The 21,850-nt window shown below is 42.5% G+C and overlaps 4 protein-coding genes across 4 annotated transcripts; 1 reads left to right on the forward strand and 3 right to left on the reverse strand.

Annotated features, from left to right (window-relative positions):
• Positions 1 to 853: 853 nt before the first annotated feature.
• LOC111665378 (keratin, type I cytoskeletal 18-like) lies at positions 854 to 4,773 on the reverse strand. The gene is made up of 8 exons (XM_023420366.2): positions 4,337 to 4,773; positions 4,177 to 4,259; positions 3,865 to 4,021; positions 3,612 to 3,773; positions 3,375 to 3,500; positions 2,526 to 2,755; positions 2,239 to 2,273; positions 854 to 1,346 (listed from the first exon to the last, which is right to left on the reverse strand). Exons 1-8 carry the CDS (start codon positions 4,706 to 4,708, stop codon positions 1,000 to 1,002), a joined length of 1,512 nt encoding a protein of 503 aa, XP_023276134.2. The 5' UTR covers positions 4,709 to 4,773; the 3' UTR covers positions 854 to 999.
• A 248-nt stretch (positions 4,774 to 5,021) lies between these two features.
• LOC111665254 (keratin, type II cytoskeletal 8-like) lies at positions 5,022 to 7,973 on the forward strand. Its single transcript, XM_023420185.2, has 9 exons — positions 5,022 to 5,246; positions 6,079 to 6,287; positions 6,393 to 6,453; positions 6,576 to 6,671; positions 6,768 to 6,932; positions 7,106 to 7,231; positions 7,323 to 7,543; positions 7,648 to 7,673; positions 7,859 to 7,973. Exons 1-9 carry the CDS (start codon positions 5,085 to 5,087, stop codon positions 7,864 to 7,866), a joined length of 1,074 nt encoding a protein of 357 aa, XP_023275953.1. The 5' UTR covers positions 5,022 to 5,084; the 3' UTR covers positions 7,867 to 7,973.
• A 1,289-nt stretch (positions 7,974 to 9,262) lies between these two features.
• On the reverse strand, positions 9,263 to 13,119 carry gpbar1 (G protein-coupled bile acid receptor 1). The gene is made up of 2 exons (XM_023420164.2): positions 12,917 to 13,119; positions 9,263 to 11,355 (listed from the first exon to the last, which is right to left on the reverse strand). Exon 2 carries the CDS (start codon positions 11,315 to 11,317, stop codon positions 10,253 to 10,255), a length of 1,065 nt encoding a protein of 354 aa, XP_023275932.1. The 5' UTR covers positions 11,318 to 11,355; positions 12,917 to 13,119; the 3' UTR covers positions 9,263 to 10,252.
• Positions 13,120 to 16,400: 3,281 nt separating this feature from the next.
• aamp (angio-associated, migratory cell protein) lies at positions 16,401 to 21,771 on the reverse strand. Its single transcript, XM_023420157.2, has 11 exons — positions 21,452 to 21,771; positions 21,155 to 21,298; positions 20,947 to 21,066; positions 20,353 to 20,492; positions 19,815 to 19,959; positions 19,562 to 19,645; positions 18,976 to 19,091; positions 18,690 to 18,784; positions 18,020 to 18,110; positions 17,397 to 17,551; positions 16,401 to 17,220 (listed from the first exon to the last, which is right to left on the reverse strand). The coding sequence occupies exons 1-11, from the start codon at positions 21,540 to 21,542 to the stop codon at positions 17,145 to 17,147; spliced, it is 1,257 nt and encodes a 418-aa protein (XP_023275925.1). The 5' UTR covers positions 21,543 to 21,771; the 3' UTR covers positions 16,401 to 17,144.
• Between the last annotated feature and the right edge of the window lie 79 nt (positions 21,772 to 21,850).

Below are 21,850 nucleotides of genomic sequence, written 5' to 3' on the forward strand. Positions count from 1 at the left end.
TTCATTATGAAATATATGTAAGCTTTCTAGTGTAGATGTCCAGAACTTTGGCTTTTATTTATCTCATTTCAGTTTAAGGATTACATGATTTTGTACTGGTTGAGACATGTCTACCATCCACAAGCTCATAGTATCATTTTAAAGTCATTAACAAACTTACTGAAATCATGTGGATGTTATTTAACACTATTAGCAAAAACTGGACATCGATCCTGTGTTATTTGTTTCATACGTTTTAGGCTTTTTCCCTCCTTTACAGTAGGTTTGATCAAATTTGCATTCATACTGCTACACAACAGAATCTGAAAGTTTCAACTATTGATTGATTACTTTTATCTGTCTATTTTGACTTATCTGCTCATTTCCTATCTAACTTTCATGCACTCTGACAGGGAGATGGAAGGCATGTTGTGTGCAATAAACACTGGAGCTACAACAACTTATTGATTAATTGATTAGTCGACCGCGAGCAGCATTTTTCAAGCAAAAACACCAAACATCTGATGGTTTTTCTTATAAAAAATTTAATACATTTGGGTTTTGAACTACTGGTCAGACTAAACCAGATGTGATGATGTCACATTGTGCTGTAAGATAGTATGATGGGCATTTTTATGAATTTTCTGATATTTTATAAGCCAAAAAGAGCAAGAGAAGATAATTGTCAGATTAATTAATATTAAGCCTCACAACAATCTGTTGGAGAGGAGCCCTATGTATTTCCTTGCCAAACACAACTATGTTTATATGTGTATTTAATTTTACCACGTCGTAATCCCTGCTTTTTCAAAGGAGATACCTCACTTTGGTGAATGAGTGTTGGAAAAGTCAAAGAACAACAAACACTGCTGGGTAATTTTCAAAAATCAAATGTATTTATTTACTGACATCTGAGAAAAGACACTTGAACAACCTCATGGAAGCATTTCAGGTTCGGCAGCAACAGCAGGACAAAGTTTAAGGTGATAGGAAACAGGGCAGAAAAAGGCTTTTTAAAGATCAAGCTTGGGCGACTTCATCCTCATTCTTGGGCTTTTCGCCTTCTTTCTCAGAGTCGGAGGAGGAGGAGGAGGAGGAGGAAGAGGAGGAAGAGGAGGAGGAGGAGGAAGAGGATGAACCCTTCTTAGTTTTAGCCTTGGATTTTTTTTTCTTTTCAGTGGTGCCATTGTTCAGCACAATTGGAGCTGCTGCTTTATTGGCAGCAACCGCCTCGGCCTTCATGAGGTCTCCTTCCACCACTTCAGGGGGGTTGGATTTGTTGGGGGGGGCACTTTCTTGCTTCACAAGGGCTTCTCCTTTCACTTCCTGCTGCTGCTCAGGCGCCTCGTTGTTAGGCTTTTGCTGTTCTGGAAACAAGAAGACGAATCAGATTTTACAGGTTTCAAGCATAACACTGTGTTTTCATCCTTCAGCGTTCCTGCTGCTTCTTCCAGAGAGTCAATGAGTGGAAACACAAGACAAAGAAATTATATTTTCATTCTTGGGATTGGTTTTTCTTGTCAAAATCATTACATTTCTGAATACCATGTGGTGTTAAAATTGTGGTGTGTTTGCATGCAGTTATAGGGTGCAAAGTGACAACAACACTTTAGTGCAGTTTAGTGATGTGTAAGGAAATAGTTCAACAATCTGGGCAAAATGCCTATTCGCTTTCTTGCCGAGAGCTAGATGAGAAGATTAACATCGCTCACACGTTCGACAAACAGGGCCTTTATTCTAAGATATTCTAACTGGCTGCTTCGCTGCCCGTGCTTCACATTTACCGTACAGACAAGAGTGTGGTGTCGATCTTCTCTTCTCACTCCTGGCAAGAAAGCCAACACATATTTTTTGCGAAACTACTCCTTCAATCAAAAGTGATGTGAGGGTTAGAGTTCAAGCTCAACTCTGCATGCGACGCTATAATCCCTGCTGTTGATTTAGAAAGAACAAAAGGTGTAAGCCACATGATTATTGGATCCACATTAAACCATTATTTGATCCTCAACTGTATCGCCTGCACCTTTTCTAGCTCTTTCCAATCTACAGGGAAGACGAGGGTCAAATTCTGATGATTATCTTTTTTTTTTGTTCTTTCCTGTTGGAAAGACCCCAGTTAGATTGCAAAACCAAACTGAAGGCATCTCAGTCAGTATTGACTCCAGTCTGTCTTGGCAATAGAGGCAAGCTCATCATTCAGGTCACTGTGATGTCATTTTGAAGTCATGTGTTTTTATTCCAGCAAGGTCCATAACTCACCGCTGCGCAGTGCATCCTCTAAAGAAAACTCCGCGCTGTCAGGGAAGAAGAAGATAAGTATGCTAACGTACCAAGTGGGAAACATGTTCACTATGTTAGTTTTTTTTTGTGTATTTCCAGCCAAAGATACAAGGGAGGAAATATAATAATATTGGGAAGAAAGCCATTTTTACCAGTGGGAATAGATGTGTCTGTACCCCACACAAAGGAGTTTAATTAAGGTAAATATACATCTAAACCTCTAACATCACACACAACCATCACAGAGTCTTTCTGACCATCCTCACCTTTCAGTATCAGCCGTCATCCCATTGATCAGCTGCTGGTAGCCGTTGATTTCCGACTCCAACTTCATCTTGACACACAGCAGGTTCTTGTTGGTTTCCACCTGGTTCTCCACCTGTGCCCTCACCTTCTCCAGCTCCGACGCCAGGTCCATGATCACCTTGTTGAGAGGGGCCAGTTGTTGACCGTACTCAACTTCGGTGTTCCTCAGGGTTTCCTCCAGATTTCGGATCTGAAAAGAAGACGTGAGGTGAGTCTAGGCGTCCCATAATTGGATATTGGACCTCGGGGGGGGGGGGGAAGACCTCAGAAGAAGACATAGATAAATCAATACGTCTTCTCAGGAGCCGTGACCTTCATATTCATAGTTTGTTTTTGTTTCGCAGGTGCAAGTCCAGGTGCCTTGTCAAACTGCAGTGAGATGGGTCAAGAATTTACATGGTTTAAAGTTGCAGGGTTACAGTATAATAACAGGGTAGTCAGGAATGCTTGTGAAAAGGACAGGTCAGAAAACACGCCTGCAGGAGGGTTTAGCATTCCTGACGCTTTAGGCTTCAGCTTAAGATCTGATTTGGGTCTCCTGTGTGTCAGAGGTCACTGAGTTATGCAAAAACTACAGGGTAATAATGTGAAAACAAAAATTGGGGGCCAATGTGTCAAAACAAGACATTTCCAAACTTGTCTAAAGAAATGAGCTCCCTATTCAAATCTACAGTAAAAACCTGACCCCTCTCTGTGCATGTGTGTGGTAGGTTGTGCTTTCAGGTCATTTCACATTGTTGTATCTTCCTTGCATCTTATGGCAAAGTGACAAAGTGACATGCTGTTTGTGCGTGTGTGTGTTTGGTTACCGTGCTCTGCGAACTCTGGATCTTAATTTCCAGAATTTGTTTCTGTTTGAGCAGATCCTTGAGCTCCGTCTTTCCGGAGTGCAAGACCTCGACGTTCTGGGCCTCCACCACCTTTATGTTCTCAAACTGGAGAGGGGAAAACCAAGGGGGAAAACGGTGAGATAAACAGAGGAGAGGGAGGGAGATGGGAAGGAGAGAGAAGGAGAATTTCACAAAGGAGTCCTGCAGGTAAGATACCTTGCTCTGGTACCACTCGTCAGTCTCCTTCAGGTTCTTCTTGGCCAGTTCATCGTACTGGTTGCGGATCTTGTTGAGAACCTCGGCCAGGTTGGAGTTCTTGGAATCAACCTCCACCTTAACCTCGGACTCCTTGATCTTCTCACGCAGGATGTCCACCTCCTACAAGAGTCACAGTCACAACGTTGCTCTAAAAATGTCACACAATGCAATTTGGGAGATCTTAAAGTGTGCGTTTGGTTTCCAGCCTCACATCCTTGTGTTCCTTCTTGATGCGAGCGAGCTCGTCCTTCACCAAATCAGTCTCTTTCTTAGACTGCTCGCAGTTCAGCTTGGTGTCCTCCATGGTCTTCTTCAGAACCTCCAGGTCTTTTTCCAGTTCCTTACGGGCCTTTGTCTCATCGTCCAGCCTGTGAAGAGGAGGGAGGAACCCCAACAATGATCCACACAAACACCACTCAACTTCCTTTTCATCTAAATTGTCTGAATTATTATGTTTTATTTCCTGAGCATCCTTTTTCAATATAATGTTGTTTTTTTTTTGTCTAGACTGCATGAAACTCACTTGTTCTTGAAGTCATCATTGGCCAGTTTGGTGTTGTCAATCTGGAGTAGCAGCTTGGCATTGTCCATGGTGATGTCTTTGATCTAAAGTGGAAAAAATGTTATTTAATTTCATATTTTTCCTCCTAGAAATAAATAAATACATAAATCTGATGACAAACCTTGTTCGTGAGGTCTTCCAGGGGTTTCCCAGTCTCATCCCAATCCCGTCCCTCAGGCGCCTTCCTCTTGGCCACAATCTCACCAATCTGTTTCCCCAGATTGTCGTTTTCCTCCTTCAGCTGCTTCACCCTGTCCAGGTAGCCGGACAGACGGCCATTCAGACCCCGCAGTGTGTGCTTGTCATCAGCGGGGCTTGGAGCAGGAGCGGGGGCAGCGGCAGCGGCAGGTTTTGCTGGAGGAGGAGCGGGCGAGGAGTCTTTGTCCGTCTCGTTGCGCATCACGTTACGCAGCCCCTCCAGGCTGGCCACGGACGCCCTGGAGCCCCTTCCTCCGGCTCCACCAAACATGCTGGCAGCGGTGTTTGAAGGCATGATTACAGCTGGATGAGAGAGAGCTGACAAGTGCACACAGAGTGATTCAGCTTAGAGAGTCGCCTGATGGATGTAAAGGACACAGGTGAGTCTTATACCTGTTTTTTACGCACAAATCCGCCCCCCAGATGCCATTGGCTCCTGGTGCCCGACACCACCCCTGGACAAACTGGTCCAGAGTCGAAATTCAAGTATTTTTTCATTTTTCTCACTATAATATTGCACTTGTCCTCTTTTGATTGGAGCAGGCAGAGAAGGGGAGAGGTGATGGGTGGTCCTTGTCTACCTTAAAAGCAGGTGGTCTGGAGGGCTCTGGGTGCCTTCACCGCTCACCTGTCCAGCTTCTAGACCTCTTGTTGCTGATACAAGCTTCAATATGTCTAAACCAAGAGATTACAGCAGCCAGTCCTACTCCCCCAGCGGCACAGGACCCGCCAAAAGCCTGCCGACCAACAACAAAATCGACTCTGCGGGCAAATCCAGGGAGAAGGACGACATGGTTGGACTCAATGACAAGTTCGTCCAGTTGATTGACAAGGTTTGTAAATGACATTATTATTTTTTCTGTGTTTTCTTTGTGTTTGATCAAATCAGTTGATGTACTTTCTTTACGCAGAACTTTTTAAAACAAAGCCACAACGTGTTTTACATTGAACCAGGATTAAAGACTGCAGATAAAATTATTCAGTTAAAAATAATACAAAAAAACAATATATAACAACAATACAATACAATAACAACAATAATATAAGATAAAATGAAAAAAAAAACAGATTTAAAAAAAGGTGAAAAAAATGTAAAGAAAAAAAAAGTATTATAATTTGCCTCATTTGAACTAGTGCAAAATTTTATAATCAGTTCTGAGAGCTATTTTTTAATTGTCAATATTCAATATTCAGTTTAAGTTCAAAGTAAAAGCAAAGTAGAGGGGGTCAAACCTGTTTCCGCTCCTGGAGCCTATTTGCTGCATTAATTCTGTGACCTGAGGCCATGAATTGTGTTACTGAAAGCTTCACCTCATGTAAACAACGCTGGAGGTGCATGTAGGACGCCCTCTTGTGGACAATTAGAAAACTTTAAGGGTCATCACTCACTCACCATAACCAGAGAAATGGTTTGAGGGACATTGATGCTTTTTAACAGAATGAAACAGACACATATATATTTGATATATATGGAAAACAATGATAATAGGCTACACATACTGTACATACTTTGAGTGTGCAAAAACATCCTCACCTGTCATTATCAGCATGAACCACATAATAATAACATGTGAAACTTGGCATGCAGCTGCAGCAGAAATGACATTCCTCAGATTTACTGCTGCTTTGTTCGCACTCCCCCGCCTTCGTCCGTCTCTGTCTCAGGTGAAACACCTGGAGGACGAGAACAAAAAGCTCGACACCAAGCTGAAGATCCTCAAGGAGCAGGAGGACTACGAGGGGAACGTCGACGACATCGTGAAGCAGCTGAAGAACGAGCTGGAGCAGCGGGTCGAGGGCCTGCTCCGTGACCAAGACAAGCTGCAGGCCGAGCTGCTCAAGGACCAGGAGGAGGTGGAGGACACTAAGAGGAGGTCAGCAGGTCACGCTTTAGAAACACTAAACCTCCATCAAGTTTGAATGTCTTTAAATAAATTCTGATTAAGCTGACAAATGCGATTATATTCAATCGGCCTCAGGTATGAGAAGGAGTTGCAAAAGAAAGCTGACCTGGAGAATGATTTTGTCGTCACCAAAAAGGTATTGTGAGCTACTTATACTCTACTTCTAATTTACGGTCACAGAAATGTATAGTTTTGCTGTGTTTTATAGAAACTGATGAGTGAAGCTGTATCTGTACTTTTAATGTGTGTGTGTTACAGGATGTGGATGAAGGCCACTTGAAGGCGGTGAATCTGGCTCTGGAGCTGGAGGACCTGATGGGAAAGCTGGATTTCCTCAGGGTTGGCTATGATGAGGTAATGACAGATTTTTTTTTTTCTTCTTAACTGACGTTATAACAATAGCAGATCATACATACAGCAGTGTCTTGTCCTCATGTCTGCCCCCTGCAGGAGATCAGGGAGCTGGAGTCTCAAATCCAGAACAAGACGGTGATCATACCTGACAACAGCAAACGGACTCTGGACATGGACGAGATCATCCAGAATGTCAAGAATCAGTACGCCAACGTGGCTGCCCGCAGCAGGGAGGAGGCCGAGCAGTGGAACCAGAGAAAGGTGAGGAGGATTACACTGAAACAAGTGACGCATTTTATATTTGTGACAGATTTGAGATGAACACAGTTTGATATTTCCATTTAAATTAATTCCACATCTTAACACTCTTAGATAGATCTTTATGTGAGGCCAGATACTGTTCTCATTATTCACATTTCCCCCCCTCCGCCTAGATGGATGCCATGGTCTTAAATGCAGGACAACGTGAGCAGGAAGTGCGTGATTTAAAGAGGGACATCTCAGACATGTTGCGCCTCATCCAGAGGCTCAATGGCGACCTGGAGGCTCTCCTAAGGAAGGTTGGGAATCACACAGACACACGCTCACGGATAGATTTGCAGCCCCCTCCAGTCCAAGCGGCCTCTGATCTCTCTTTCCTCTCCTCTGCAGGAAGAGTCCCTGAAGAAGGAAATCGGTGACGTCAGGACAGAAGGCGACGACAAGCTGGAGCAGGCCCGGGAGGACATCGCCAAGCTGGAGGAGGCCTTGAGGCGGGCCAAGCAGGACTTGGCCGGACAGATCCGCGAGCACCAAGAGCTGATGAACCTGAAGCTGGCCTTGGACATCGAGATCGCCACCTACCGCAAGCTGCTGGAGGGCGAGGAGGAGAGGTATGTGAGCAGAGGGGATGAGCGCATTGATATCCATAAGCTTCTATTCGTATTCACTCCATTAATGCTCGCACTAACAACTGTCTCTCTCCATCTCTGTGAAGGATGAACGACCTCATGCGCCACGGAGGTGAGAACAATTCTGTTGCTTCTTTTCTGAAATCAGCGCAGCCATAAAAATTCCAAAAATTATTAATCATTTAAAGCACAAAGTAGCAGAAATAAAACAACACAAAAACCTGCATGCATCTCATACATTCTCATGGCTGATTCATGTTTTGCTTCCCACTAAAATCAAACCTCTCTTTTGCTCAGATTTCTAAAAAACAAACCAACCAATCCAAAGTCCTTACTTGCACGCAGACGTTCGCCTGCCGTCCAAACAGCATCTGCCAGAGACGCCACCAGCCCCAGAACCCGCCGTCGTCACGGCAACCACCCACAACCCGGCGGACACCATTATCCCGGCGGCCTCCAAGAAACGCCTGCTGATCCGGGTGGAAGTGGAGGCGGGCAGAGTCGTGTCCGAAAGCTCCCAATACACTGACTGAGAGTGTGCATCACTCCTCTGTCTGCAGCATTACACTACATATAAATATATATCCGCAAAATGTGAATTCAAACACTTCAAATTAAGTTAAATTAAGTTACTTTTAATGCAATAATGAAACTTTTGTTTGTGTGCTTTCTGGTAGAGCAACAATAGCTTCTTGGCAGGTTGATTGTTTTTCTGAAGAATTTGTGCATGGAGGTTGGAGATGTTTTGTTTATGTGGAGCAGTGTTTCTTAAAGGGTTTTCTTATCTTGTGGTGTTCCTGGCAGCATCAGTGTGTTTTTCAGCTGTCGCTGCAGCTATTCCTCTCCTGCCTTTGTGAGCAAGATTTTGTCTTTGCGAACGTTGTAAAGGTTTCTTAATGAATGTTCTGTTGCACCACATCTTGGTCATATCAGGAAGGAAATGCACAGACGAAGTTTGATCTGAGGTAGCAGCTGCATACCTGAAATGGCTTTGCATGGTTTTTGTTGTCTGTGCTTCCCTGGTGTTATACTGTTTGTCCTTCATGAGGTTCATGTGAACATCATATATGTCAAAGTAATCATGGGGATATCAGAAGATGGTACGAAGTGTGTGTGTGTGAAGTATTTGCAGTGGAAAACAATTAATAAATAAAGCAACACAACATGCAATATGTCTGCTGTCTTTCTTTTTCTTTCAAACAATACACAGATTATTAATTACCATTTTGGGACACATGCATGTTTGTTTTCTTGCTAAGAAAAAAAAAGATTGATGCCACTCATGTCTGTAAAGTAAATCCTGGCTTACTTTATCTTAGCTAAAAGCCGGGGAAGAGCTACTTAATACAGACGCTGCCATACAGTCTCCTTGTGTCTTCATTTTTTCCCTCCTCCTCTTCCTCTCCTGGTTCTTCTCTGTCTTCCTGACACATATGCACACGATATTCTGATGTGGAAAACATGCTGTTACGTGGCTTTGCATGGCAACACAAACAAAAGACATACAGGTGGCATACCACTGACCCCGTGATGATATCCCATATCTCCTCATATCCCGCAAACAGTTCAGACCTTGTTTGCCCTTTAATTTGATTAAAGTCTGCTTTTACTCCTCAGCTCATTTACTGTCCGTCTCCTTCCCACCCACATACTGTACGCACACATTCAAAACCACATTGAGTTCGGGGAGACAAATAACACGACATATATTCTGTGTTTATTCAAGTCTCAAATAAAAATCTAATTTCCCGTGAATGGATCTTTACAGCAAATAAGACTCGCTTGCTTCTACAGTCCTGTAACATTTCATCTAAATAGAGCAGAAACCGGAAACTCAGCTAAGTTTCAACTCTTGCACAAGGCCTAATCTCCTCATGTTCATGTAGATGTATTTCGGATGGTGGGTGCATCCCTCTCCCCTCTTCTGCTTGCATACCAGTATATAGATAAACACCGGCGAGGGAAGAAGGAGTAAACATTGCAGGCAGGAGGGTGACAGAAGAAGAAAATGTACCACTGGTTCTACAGATGTGCAGAGAAGGCAACACAAAGAGAAATCAGCGTCTTTGAGATATATTTATAGGATGTACAGCGCTCGTACAAGCAAGGTTTTATTTAACCTTCCTTCATTGTATCATTTGCATTACAGCGTTCACATTTAGCTAGCTTGTTGCTCTGCCTTTTTTCAAAAGTAGCTCAGTGTGAAATATGACATTGGCGTAACAATGGAGGAGATGTTGAAAATGTTTTTCTTAATCCCATGGACGGAAACATGTTAACACCAACATATAGGCCTATTTGGAAACCAATGTGACAACAGAAAAATACAACACATAAATGGGCTGTATTAATGTAAAAGTGGCTTATTCATTCCTCATCTTTTCATTTATGTCTAATGTAAAATGTAAGGCTAAATCTTCAGCAATGCAGACAAAAAAAAATATTTCCAAACCCAGTATAGTGGTGGTAAAATAAGATATGGCCATTTCTTAAAGACATGGATGTATAAATTATGAAAGAATCAATACAAATGTGCAAAGAAAAATTCATAATAAATTATCTGGATCTGCCCCCAAGATTTAATGGTTTCCTCCCTGGCCCCTGGCCCGTCCCTCCACCAAATGTAAACAGACATGGGTGGAAACATGACCTCCTTGGTGGAGATAAATATTCAGATTCATCAGTATTTTCTCACACTGCCACCTCCTCTGATTCCCGTGTCCTTCGCCTCCACCTGTCTCTGAGTTTCTGGAGAACTTTGTATGCCGGTTCCGTGTACTGCTTGTTGGCAAGGCCGAGCACCAGCGGCACCACGGCCATGCTTCCGATGCCGGTGCAAGACAGCACAATGTGAGTGGTGGAGCTCCACTTGGTGTCACTGATCAGGAACGCTATGCACACGTGCATGTAAATGAGGTAGGGAACCCAGCATGCGAGGAAGGTCAGCGACACAGCCACCACGCAGCGAGTGTACCGCAGGTTCAGCCTCTGCTCTTGGTCTGAGGCCTGACTCCCCCGCTCCACCGAACGATGGAGGCGACAAATGTCCTTCAGCTGGCCTCTGGTGATCCACAGAACGCGGCCAGTCATGCCAGCGATGGTGAGAATTGCAGGTAGGACGAGCCCATACACCTCCAAGTAGATAAAAGCATTGGGGAATACTCTGCGGTACGAGCAGCAGGTGGTTGCATTTGCTGAACAGTTTGAAAGTGGGGTCAAATTTTGGCCGCTTGCACAACAACAGCCGTCCCAATCTGGTCCTGTCCAGTTATTCCACCCAAAGGCCGGTAGACATGCATAGAGAAGCGGGGGCACCCACACCACAAGCAATGCTAGAGGAAAACTGCGATGCATCCACAAGTTATTGTAATGCAGGGGGTCGACGATGCAAATGAAGCGCTCATAGTGAACCATTACAAGGTTGAAAAGGAACGCCAAGAAGAGGAAATTTGGGAAAATGTGAGCCACCAAACAGGAGCTGAAACTCAACTCCCGGTTTAGGCCCATTAAAGGTATGAAGGGCAGCGTCACGCCCGTGCACATGTCAGCCACTAACAGGCTGAGGAAGAAGTAGTTGGGCGTGTTGTGGAGCTGGCGGTTCCAGGCGATGCCCAGGATGATGACCAGGTTGGCCAGGATGATGGAGGTCGACAGCGGTATGGTGATGGTGTAGATGAGCTGCTCCCCAGAGAGGAAAGCGTGGGAGTCATTGTAGTCCATCGTTGTAGTAGGTGAAATGTGGAGACTTCCTCCCATTTGCAGCCCGGCTTCACTCCCATCAAGGTACAGCTACCCTGCAGAGGAAGGAGAAACGTTGTTAAAGTAGTAGTGGTTCAGGTAGGCTACAAATGTCTAAATGTAAACCAGAGCGGTTGCTATTTGATTTAACTAGAGAGCTAGTTCAAGTTCAAGTAGGTTCACTTCAAGTTAAAGCAACATTGAGCCAGTGGATTTGAAGTTATGTGATGATTTCAGAGCTCAAGAATCAGCTCAAGCTTCGTTACGCTACTATCACAGCAACCAAAGAGCAGCTATCATTGGTAATAAATGAAGAGAGGCCCTGTAGATGGAAGAAAGCACGTTGCCAAGGAGAGAGTAATGCTCAGGCTCAAAAAGGAAAGGATTTCAGATCATTTTTCAAGTAAAGGGTGGAAAGACGGAGCTTTCACATGATTTATTTTCACTTCATGTAGAGCAAAGACGAGGACCAAGGAATTATAACCAACAATGACCCAAGTTCATCCAGGAACACATTCAGAAGAGGACGCATTGTAGGAAGATGAAAACGACCACATTTGCTGGAAAAGATAGTAAGATAGTGGATAGTAAGAACAAGTATATTTCTATTTGAGTTTAGTGATACACATTGTTTCTGTGTCCGTGGTACTTATTTGCTTTTTTTTTTTTTCTGGCGAGAGTAGACAGATTGCAAGAGCTAAAATTTAGACTTGCACATTTTCTGTTTGCGGTCTCTTTATATGAAAGAGAAACCTACAGGGCCGTTAGGGAGGCTCCCAATAAAGACAACGGTAGAACTAACAACTGTAGCTCGCAGTGCTCCTTCCTGTCTCCTCTTGACCACTGAAACTAATGTCACCTCTTTGTTAGTTTACAGCAGAGAGCGCATGTTAATGGATGTGAGGCTGCTGTCATTCAATAATTCATCAGCTTGGACTCTGAGTTACACCTCCCTTTATATCCATTATCTTTTAGAAAGTGATACATGTCCGGAAGATAATTTAACACTGTTTATAGTAGTTTATAGTCACACAGTAAACCACAGTAACTCACACCTATATATTACACATAGCTTTATGTCTGTATGTTTTATGATTAAGCTTTATTATGTCTCTCTTTTTATGTTCTTTATAATAAATGCCAAAAACTATAACTCTTCAAGAAAAGGAGCATATGCAACAGTGCAACAATCATTTTTAAACCAGAAGATGCACACTATATATATGATAATAACATTAAAAAATAAATATTGCAACATGCCAGTATTTCCAGTGTCCATATACATGTAAAAAGCTCACACCAATTTGCGAGCAAACAAGTTCAATGAAGGGGATTTTATGGTATCAAAGTCCTGTTACAGTTTCAGCGAATACTGTCTTTTAAAAGGTGAATACACTGAAGCAAAACTGTTTTTTACAGTTTAAAGCAGTTTGGCATCATTTCATGCTTTAATGTTGCATTTCAAGACAGTTTTTCATTAAATAAAATATTATGTAATCCTGTAATCTGATGACTATTAATGATATGATTAAAAGGATATCAAAAAAATACATGATAATCTTTTGTTTATGATGAACTTTTTCAAACAAAAAAGCAACAAACTGGTAATACTTTTACCTTTTAGGCATGAACAGTCCAGACATGTCTCCTAAGCCAAAGGAAATTCAAATAAAATAGTGTCTCTCACTCTCTTAATAACTTGAAGCCTGTTCCCCTGCATCCCATATCCACAAACACGGTACAGCCTCCACAATAAAATACAGGAGCTTCTTTTATCCTTTCAGATCCTTTGAATCCAGTAGCCGCTTCACAGCCTCATAACACGCTATGAGAGAGACAGAGAAAGCGGCCAAGTGTGCGGCGGTTCCTCTCAGATACTTTAAAGGGGAAGTGCATAGTGAAAGGGGGAGGAGGACAGAACAGTTCAACTGTGTGACTGTCTTTTCCTGAGTCAGGTCTGTAGTCATGCTTGGGATGAAGCCCCTTGACCTACTAACTTGTTTTTTTTGTGTCTTTGCACTCTTTGTTGTACTCTCTTACATCCATTGGGGCCTTTTTTCACCACTGTGCAGGACTGAAGTGCACGTCCATGAATGGAAGAGGATGGAGAGCTGTTATCCCCGCAGCCTTAAAATGATAAGAACATTCCAGGTTAACATCAGTAGGCATGGCATGTGTCTTCACACCCTCCATCATGGCCCATAGCAGCTGTACTGACACTATTCTTTAAATTTTAGTTTTTTTATTAATGTGGACAGGAAGAATAAAGCAACAATAAAATGAAACAATGAAAGCCAAGCTGCTGTTTCTATAGGCTGGTTTAAGTTCTGAAAACACTCAACTTTCATGGTGCCGCCTTCATGAATAATCATATGTTATACTAATTTTGTTTTAGTCATTCTGGTGTTGAAAGCCGTTCGTAGTAATCGTGATAGTGTCAATGTACCTGACACTCTCTGTAAAGTGTAAGTCTCTGCCATGCTATACCCTAAGCAGGTTAAAATAAATTCTAAGATGTATTGGCTCCTTATTTTTGGCCCTGGACTGCCCTAAACATATACAAACAACACGTGTGTACGTCTGAATTTATAACAGCTGTCACGGACGTCTCATATTTAAACACAGCGTTTGGACGGAAGGCCAAACACGGAAGGCTCCTTCACTGATAGTTGGGAGCAGACCTGGTGCTGGCAGAGATGGACGAGCTCCAGTCAGATAATGGTTTTAAACAGAAACGTTCCTGAGCCTGAGAGCGTCTGGAGAGACACTGCACAGGGAGGACAGGCTGGACGTGAAACCACAACATCTTCACATTACAAAGGAAGAGATGGAGCATCTTAGCTTTCCCGGAACACTGGGTCCTGCACAACAGTACACCTATGATCTAATCTGGTTATATTTTTACACACAACGGAAAAATGAAATGTAATATGAATAATTACGCACTCATGGAGCCATCCACAGACTTCAGCTGCGAAAAGAGATCAAACCTAATGTAGTCAAGCTAACATTATAGTTGAATAAAAATAAACATAAACTTGAATTAGCACGCCTCTAAAACAAAAACTGAACCTTCATGCATTCTGGATTTATTGATTTATTAGACTGCATTAGCCTTAGCTTTTTAGCATTTCCATGTTAACTGCTATTTAGCCTTTTGTGGTTTATTTCATTTCCCCCCAAAATGAGCTGAAAACCACGAGTTGTTGAGTAAAAACAGATATATCTCTGTAATCATATCATAAAATGATTCAATAATTTAATATGTTACTAACAGGATTGACTGAAACTTCTTCCTTCTTAATGATATTTTGTAATCAGTATCTCTATTTTTATCAAACAGATGTGTTGTTAATGTGTTTGTCGCTTGCCTCCTCTTCCTCCACATGTGTTTACCTTGGCAGCAGCACCTGTCTCTCTCTGCTCAGCCCATTTGTTTGGCATCTGCTGTCAGCAGCCTGCGGAGAATATGAGCTGAAATTGAATAGATCGGGCTTGAGTCCCCCGTCAAGGTCTAAAAGTGATACTCCTCTAGGCCACTCCTAGCCTTTGTCTTCACACAGGCTGACCTTTGAGGCCAAACACACTGTTGTGACAGATGAGGAAAATATCTTCCTGCGGGTACTGAATGCCACACTTAACAGGTGTTATTTTCCCCTGATTGCCAGTTGAGCTCCCGCACAGCTGTATGAAACAGTGCTGCTGAAACACTATTGGAGGATGTAACACCTTTTATTGTATGTCTGTTTTATACTGCAACTGGCAATTTCAGACAAACAATGTTCACACAAGGCCTTTTAAAAAAATGCACAACCATGTTTGTGCGTGCAAGTGTTATGCTGCCTGTCTGCGTGAGTGAGTTATGGAGGGCAGCTGGGATTAGTGCTGCGGTGGTATTCAGAAGTCATACGTTTATTTGATTCACAGGCAGCTTCCTTCCTCTTAAGTCAGTTTTTGGCTGAGTCTGATCTTTATCGGACTCTGAGCAACCAAAGCTGCTATTAATACGACCAATTGTACACTAGAAAGTCAAGTATGCGTTGCAGTGAGTCACTGCTGAGGGAATCTTTTTTCTTTTTGTCTAACTTTTCACCAAAAGCAAACCACTAAAGTGCAATAATGCTGTGACCTTCACATTTAACAGATTCTCCCTCTTGTGCACACACACAAAACACTAATACGAACACAGCAGCTGGGCCTGTGTTAAAACTCTGATGTAGCAACAAGCAACAAAAGGCAAATTAGAAGCATTGACAAATTGATCACTGATGTCAAGTTATAAATAAATAAATTCCACGCTGCAGTAATGAGGGAAAATCCATGAACACATCACTGATCACTGATTTCAAAATAAAGGTCAACCCAGCATTGAATTGATTCATGTGAGCAGGTTAGAAGTGAACATTTGAAACACTCTATAAAACTGTGTGTAATCCCTCCACTATTACTGCTCAAAGGTCCTCAAAGCTCAAAGGAAATTTCATATTATTTTTTACTGCATTTTGTCAGTTTTGAGCCTCCATACTTATACTTGTATATCTTCAACTGTTGAACTCATTATTCCATGAAAAAAATAATTGTACTTCTAAATATTGCCATGGAATAAATATTTCAGTCAGAGAACCAGGGCAGAGGACAGAGCAACTATTGTTTTTCCCAACATAATCATGTTAAAAATGTTTCTGCTAAGGAGACGGACACAGAAGGATACATAAAGAAATTGTAATAAAAGGCAGGGTACTTGGGTATTTGGGTTTGTATCAGCCACTAATACTTTACTCACCACTCCCACAGTCACAACTTTCCTTTAATCATATCATGGTTATCATCATTATCATGCAACGCAGTTTCGGGAACATCTCCTCCCTCGAGGGTCCTGTCGTCTCTGAACTGACTCATCCCCTCTCTTTCCTCATATCCGATAAAAAACAGATCTGAGTTCAAACTGAATCAAATGATGGTCTAAACAAACCAAGACACCACTTGAATTCAGAAAGCTTTTGCAGTGGGTTGCATCTTTTTCCCAGCTTTCCACACTGTGACACACAAAATGACCATTTTTGTGTTTAATGTTGGACATTAGTCACAAACAACGCAGGCCTTGGTTGATAATGAATTTTAATTGTTACCAAGAAGGAGGTATATTATTTATCATTTTGTATTTACACATTAGTTTTCATCAACATTTGGTGAGATAATTTGACCCAACAACCTGTGTGAGAGCTGGAAGACCACACACACCCTCAAAAGGAAAAACTGGGACTTAGAGAAATGCAGTCCTGACATTTAGCAAACTAAAAAGATCCAATTATGGAAAAAAAAAAATCATCAAGACCAAAGGAAATTTTTTTATCTCTAAAACATTTTAGAAGACAGAACATTAAGCGGGATATCAAAGGCAGGACACTAGAATGTATCCCTCGCTTAATTCCACTTTGTTTAGTCTATTTCAGAAACGGTGTATTTAAAAAGAAATGAGAACAGATTGTTTTAAAGAATCACACTTGAAACTGTGTAGACAAGAAGTTCTGTTCCCTGTCCTTCAAACAGACCATAAACTCCTTTTTTTTGCTCACTTACATTAGGCACGCTTGAATTAGCTTTATCGTCTGCCAATTAAGCTCCACTGAAGTACTGATGAAAACCGAACAAGTCATCTTTTGGATGCTACGGTCCGACTGAAGCAGGTCAGATAAGATGGTGAGAGCAACACAAGAGATTTTTTTTTTTTAATCCTGAAGAGAAGGGAAACGTGTTCTCCAGTGATGGAGAACAAAAAGTCTGATCAATCCAAAGTCTCTGCTGTTTCTGCTAAAATACTTCTTCTCGTGTCTTCGTGCTCGATTTACCGGTCAGGTCTTTGGAGGCAGAACACTTTCACCTGGTTGTCCCCCGAGGCCGTTATTGCGAGAGATGCTTCCCTGATAGGAGAGATTGACGGAGACAGCCAGGATGAGATGAAGACAGAAATCAAATCAATCACACTCACAAAGCAAATCAGACCTGCTGACGTGTCCTTGAGCAAAGCACCGCAATCCCTGCCCAGCGTGCTGTTTGATCTCGACCAAATGTGGCAGGTAATTAGCATCTGTCGTACCTGTTTATGGCAAAGTCGAGAATCTCGGCGGTGTGGCCGCGGTACTCGGACACCATGTTGCCAGAACGAGCGTCCCATAGGCGCAGAGCTCCATCTAAACAGCAGGTGGACACCACAGAAGAAGACTCTTCCCACTGCAGGTGCACGATGCCAGCCTGGAGGAACACAGACAGGAGTTTCAGGTGAATGTTAAGGCAGTTATCTGTGTGGCTAAAGCCCAAATATGGACATATAATTGGTATTTCTTTTTACTAATCACACGTCTGTATTGTTTCCCAGTGACAAAATTTATTTGTGATTTGTTTGTCTTCATTTCTCACTTACATTGTGAGGTAAAAATACAAATAGCTGAGGACTGATGTAAACTTGTGCCACTGCATTCCTTAATTGGATGTTCTCTCTCAGGTGTCTCTATGTATATGTTACAAGCAACATTAACTCAACTCGACCTCCCTGGCGGCACCAGAGGTGGTTGCCAGGAGATTTGTGATATAACTGCAAAAGCCTCCATAAAGTATATATAGCTAAGACAAGTGAGAATGCATGGCGGTATGCATGGGGAACTAAACTAAACACACAAGCGCGCACACACACACACTCTCCCTCTTTCTGCTGCTGGTTACCTCGTGTTGGCACCTGTGCCTCAGGACCTGTGAGGAGAGGTCGTATATGGCCAGAGTCCCGTCTAGGTACGCCACAGCTATGAGAGGCAGGCTGGAGAGGACAAGAGAGGAGAAACATTTAAGGAACTGGAGCAGAGCTGAGAAACTGACTTAGGGATTTGTACAGCAACTCTGACCCTCTCAGCTCTAAGGACTCTTGAGTATCGGAACATTTTCTCTTGTTATTTATTTAGTCAGGAAGTTGTTTGTGCCACATTTCATCTATCAAGGAGTGACAGTTCATATTTAGAGAGTAACACGTCAATTTTCCTTTTCAAATAAAACACTTGCTCCTCGCCCCCTGATTTAGAGCGAATGACACTTGAGCTACACATCCACTATCATCTTTTATTTGCACTAAATTGCCTTTTTTATCCCTCAAATTGTGATGAAAAGGAATTACAGGAGCTCAAAATCAGTACAGACGACTTTATCACACACTGACGCTTCAGAACCTCAGGAAATAAAAGAGGTGAAAGATAAGTTCCTGATTCAAGCTGATGTAAATCAGCGTTGATCTACATAACTATCAATTTCAGTAAACCAGAGCAGCAGCTAGGAACCTAAATATAAACCTATGCTTATTTTGTCAGACTAAAAATTCAAAAGCACAAAAAGCTTTACAACTCACATGTTACAGAATCCCACAGACTCCACAGAGTTGGAGTCTTCCTCGTCCTTCGATCCTTTTGCTTTGCCTCCGTCCAAAGAGAATGCTCCAACCACCTTCACACACACACACACAAATAAAATATCTACATAACATTGTGTTTGTGCTGTGATTTCATCTTAATCGTGTTTAATAATTTGTATTATACTATACATTTATTATACTAATTATAATACTCCTCATATAAATCTGTATTATTTGCAACACAAGCCTTTAATTCCTCTCTTAGCGTTGTCATGACACCCACCTTGCCCGTGGCGGTGTTGATGATCTTGGCGCAGCCGTCCACTGAACCCGTCAGCACCAGAGAGCCGTCCTTGTTGCAGGCCAGGCAGGTCAGCGCTCCCTGGTGTCCGTCCTGACCTGTCAAACACCAAATGTTACCACAACTTAGAGATGTGTGTTGAACATAAGAATCAGAGAGCTTCATACTGTCTTACAATTTTAACCTCAGGGATAATGACCATGACTTTTGGAACTTATCCTAGTTTCCTATCCTACTGTTTTTGTATAGGATTTTCTAAGGAGGGAACATTATAATTTCTGTACTGTAAAATCTGGAGGATGAAACTTCCTTCAGCTTACTACATAATGACATTTTAAGTCATCACAGTAAATGCCAGAATAACATTGGGTTTGGAACAGCAGAGTCCCACAGAGTCAATCTCCCCATTGTCTCTCCTCAGTTCTTCTATAAATACATCCGTCTCTCTATGAAGTTCCCGTACTTTTGCCTGTAATCTGTTGCACCTACATAACAAAAACCTACTAAAATCCTAAAATGTAAAAGGTATCAGCAGGATGAAGCAACAAGTTGGAGCTGCCAGACTCACCTTTAATGACGTGGGTGGCGTTGCCCTGCTTCAAATCCCAAACACGGACTGTCCCGTCCTCATAACCAACCACAGCCCGTTTACCTGTGGACAAAAAAAAAGAGAATATATATTTAAACACAGACAGAAGGCTAAAATGACCCATATACTATTTTTTATTTACACATTCAACACATTATTCTGGATTTTAAGCGGTGCTAAGTGGCCTGTAAAGCATCCCAGTGACTTTGTGTCTTGTTTCCTCATCTCTCACCGTCGGGTAGGGCTTTGCCACTGGTGGACTGGCATGCAGAGCTCTGGAAGGTTTTACAGTCTCCTGCAGGGATCTTCCACATCCACATGTTGCCGTCATCTGTTCCCGCCAGCAGCACCGGAGCACAGGGATGCCACTCCAACCACTGAGGAGGAAGCAGGGCAGACAACCACAAATTAAAAGCTACTTTACACACAGATTATATCCCTCTCATTTCCACTGCAGTTTTCAACCAGTGGCAAATGAGCAATTTTTATAATTATAATGGGTTATATGCTTCGCTAAAGAGCAACTCAGCAGTCGTGGTTGAGCAAGGGGAGAAATGTCTGATCACTCACTTCCACCGTGAGACCACAAATTCTCGGCCTGAGCGGCCATCCTCTCCTGTTTCCACATAAATTCCTTCATCCCAATAAAAGACTTTACACAAGTGCTTACAGATGCACAAACTAAACACACACAAACACACATTCAGGCTGGTGCTGTGTTTTTGGATTAGACTCTTAAAAGACAGATTCTCTACACTGAAGCCCTTTACCTCCAGATCTCCCACTTCGAAGGACCAGATCTCCTCTTTGGTTTCCACTTTCCAAACCTTAATCATGCCGCTCATGTCACCCGACGCCACCAGCGAGGAGTCGTGGCTGAACAAGGCACACGTCACGGAGTCTTTGTGACCTGTGGAAAACAAAGGAAAATTCATAATTAAACTTCACTAATGTGAATACAGCCAGACAACTTCAGCAAATAAGAGCCAAGACAAGCCAAATTTTGCTATGTTATGGCTCTTAAAGAACATGACTTTTTTATTGGGTTTCCTTTAAAGATTAAGCCTTGCACTTGCAGGGTCGTTTGCTACAACTTCTTCAGATGTTCTCACTCTTATCAAACAGCACTACACATGGCTTGGAAGAGGACTGAGTGTTTCATTAATCTGGCTAAATCTGAATATGTGTCATCTGCTCTCCATTTTGTCCCTCGACTGATGACATAACAACAACCTCAATAAAATGATCATTAGAAAGTAATCTGCAATTATTTAGATACTTGGTTAATACACATCAACAGTGTTTTCAGATTTAATCAAGTTGCCATAGATGCAGTGTAGGTGCAACCAACCATTATTACTCACCTGTGCACTCCAACAGAACCTCTCCATCGCTCACCCTCCACACATAGGCCTTATCATCCTCTCCTCCTGTTACAGCCAAGCTGTTTGTCGCAGGATCCAAACTCACACAAAACACTGAGCCTGGACACAAGAAGGGAGGAAACCAAATCAAACCTTTGACAGACTGAAGTGGTCTGAAAATAACACAAACCTCACATAAGGGTTTTACCAGTGTGTTTGGAGAAGGTGAACTCGCTGTCATCCTGCTCTGCCTCAGCCTCCATCTCGTCCTCCGTCTCCCAGCCTTCATTGTCATCATCTGCGTTTCCAGCATCTTCAAAGTCAACGTCCTCCAAGTTATCCGCCAAGTCATCTTACAGAAGCAGAGAGAGCGAGAAACTTTATCAACAATGAATGGAAAGTGGTTATTATTACGAAAAACAAATATAGCAACATAGGCATTGTTTAGCACAGGTAACTGGTGCCATAGGTGATCAGAAGTGTTGTACTCTGTTTTTCTACTCACCTGGGCCAGGGTCCGTCTCGTTTAGGTCGATCACTTCAATAATTTCCTCATCTCCGTGGAGCTCAATCGCATTTTCCTCCGTGTTATCCATGCTGTTAGCTGGCTACAAGCTATTACAACAACCAAAGAGCAACCGTTCGAGTAAAGCTAGCTAACCCGAGTGTGGTCTATCACGCTTTGAGCTACTTACAGAGTCGAGACGTGGAGTAAAAAGTTACACAAACGTCGCATTTAGTGATTTGTGAATTTACATAAGCAGCATTTACATGTCAAACTAACTGCCTCTCCATGTTTTCTTCACATGTTGCGACAGCTGGGGAGACAGACGCACAATGATGACGACAGAACCATAGTCCCGCCTTTAGCGTTGTTTACCTTTCTGTCCACAAGATGGCGGAC

This window comes from Seriola lalandi, unplaced genomic scaffold (genome assembly GCF_002814215.2).
Source record: "Seriola lalandi dorsalis isolate HSWRI2012SDOR001 ecotype SW California unplaced genomic scaffold, Sedor1 jcf7180002054630, whole genome shotgun sequence".
Taxonomy (NCBI): domain Eukaryota; kingdom Metazoa; phylum Chordata; class Actinopteri; order Carangiformes; family Carangidae; genus Seriola; species Seriola lalandi.

What these genes read in the sequence shown, in the direction of transcription:
- LOC111665378 (XM_023420366.2), bottom strand. Translation starts at nt 4,708, where the DNA reads ATGCCTTCAAACACCGCTGCCAGCATGTTTGGTGGAGCCGGAGGAAGG. An exon ending in TCCAGAGTTCGCAGAGCACG is followed by an intron (nt 2,756 to 3,374) that starts GTAACCAAACAC and finishes TCTTCTTTTCAG; the next exon opens with ATCCGAAATCTGGAGGAAAC. An exon ending in AGAGGATGCACTGCGCAGCG is followed by an intron (nt 1,347 to 2,238) that starts GTGAGTTATGGA and finishes TCTTGTTTCCAG; the next exon opens with AACAGCAAAAGCCTAACAAC.
- gpbar1 (XM_023420164.2), bottom strand. Translation starts at nt 11,317, where the DNA reads ATGGGAGGAAGTCTCCACATTTCACCTACTACAACGATGGACTACAAT.
- aamp (XM_023420157.2), bottom strand. Translation starts at nt 21,542, where the DNA reads ATGGATAACACGGAGGAAAATGCGATTGAGCTCCACGGAGATGAGGAA. An exon ending in CGAGACGGACCCTGGCCCAG is followed by an intron (nt 21,299 to 21,451) that starts GTGAGTAGAAAA and finishes TGCTTCTGTAAG; the next exon opens with ATGACTTGGCGGATAACTTG. An exon ending in GGCACAGGTGCCAACACGAG is followed by an intron (nt 17,552 to 18,019) that starts GTAACCAGCAGC and finishes GTGTTCCTCCAG; the next exon opens with GCTGGCATCGTGCACCTGCA.
- LOC111665254 (XM_023420185.2), top strand. Translation starts at nt 5,085, where the DNA reads ATGTCTAAACCAAGAGATTACAGCAGCCAGTCCTACTCCCCCAGCGGC. An exon ending in ATTTTGTCGTCACCAAAAAG is followed by an intron (nt 6,454 to 6,575) that starts GTATTGTGAGCT and finishes TGTGTGTTACAG; the next exon opens with GATGTGGATGAAGGCCACTT. An exon ending in CTGGAGGGCGAGGAGGAGAG is followed by an intron (nt 7,544 to 7,647) that starts GTATGTGAGCAG and finishes ATCTCTGTGAAG; the next exon opens with GATGAACGACCTCATGCGCC.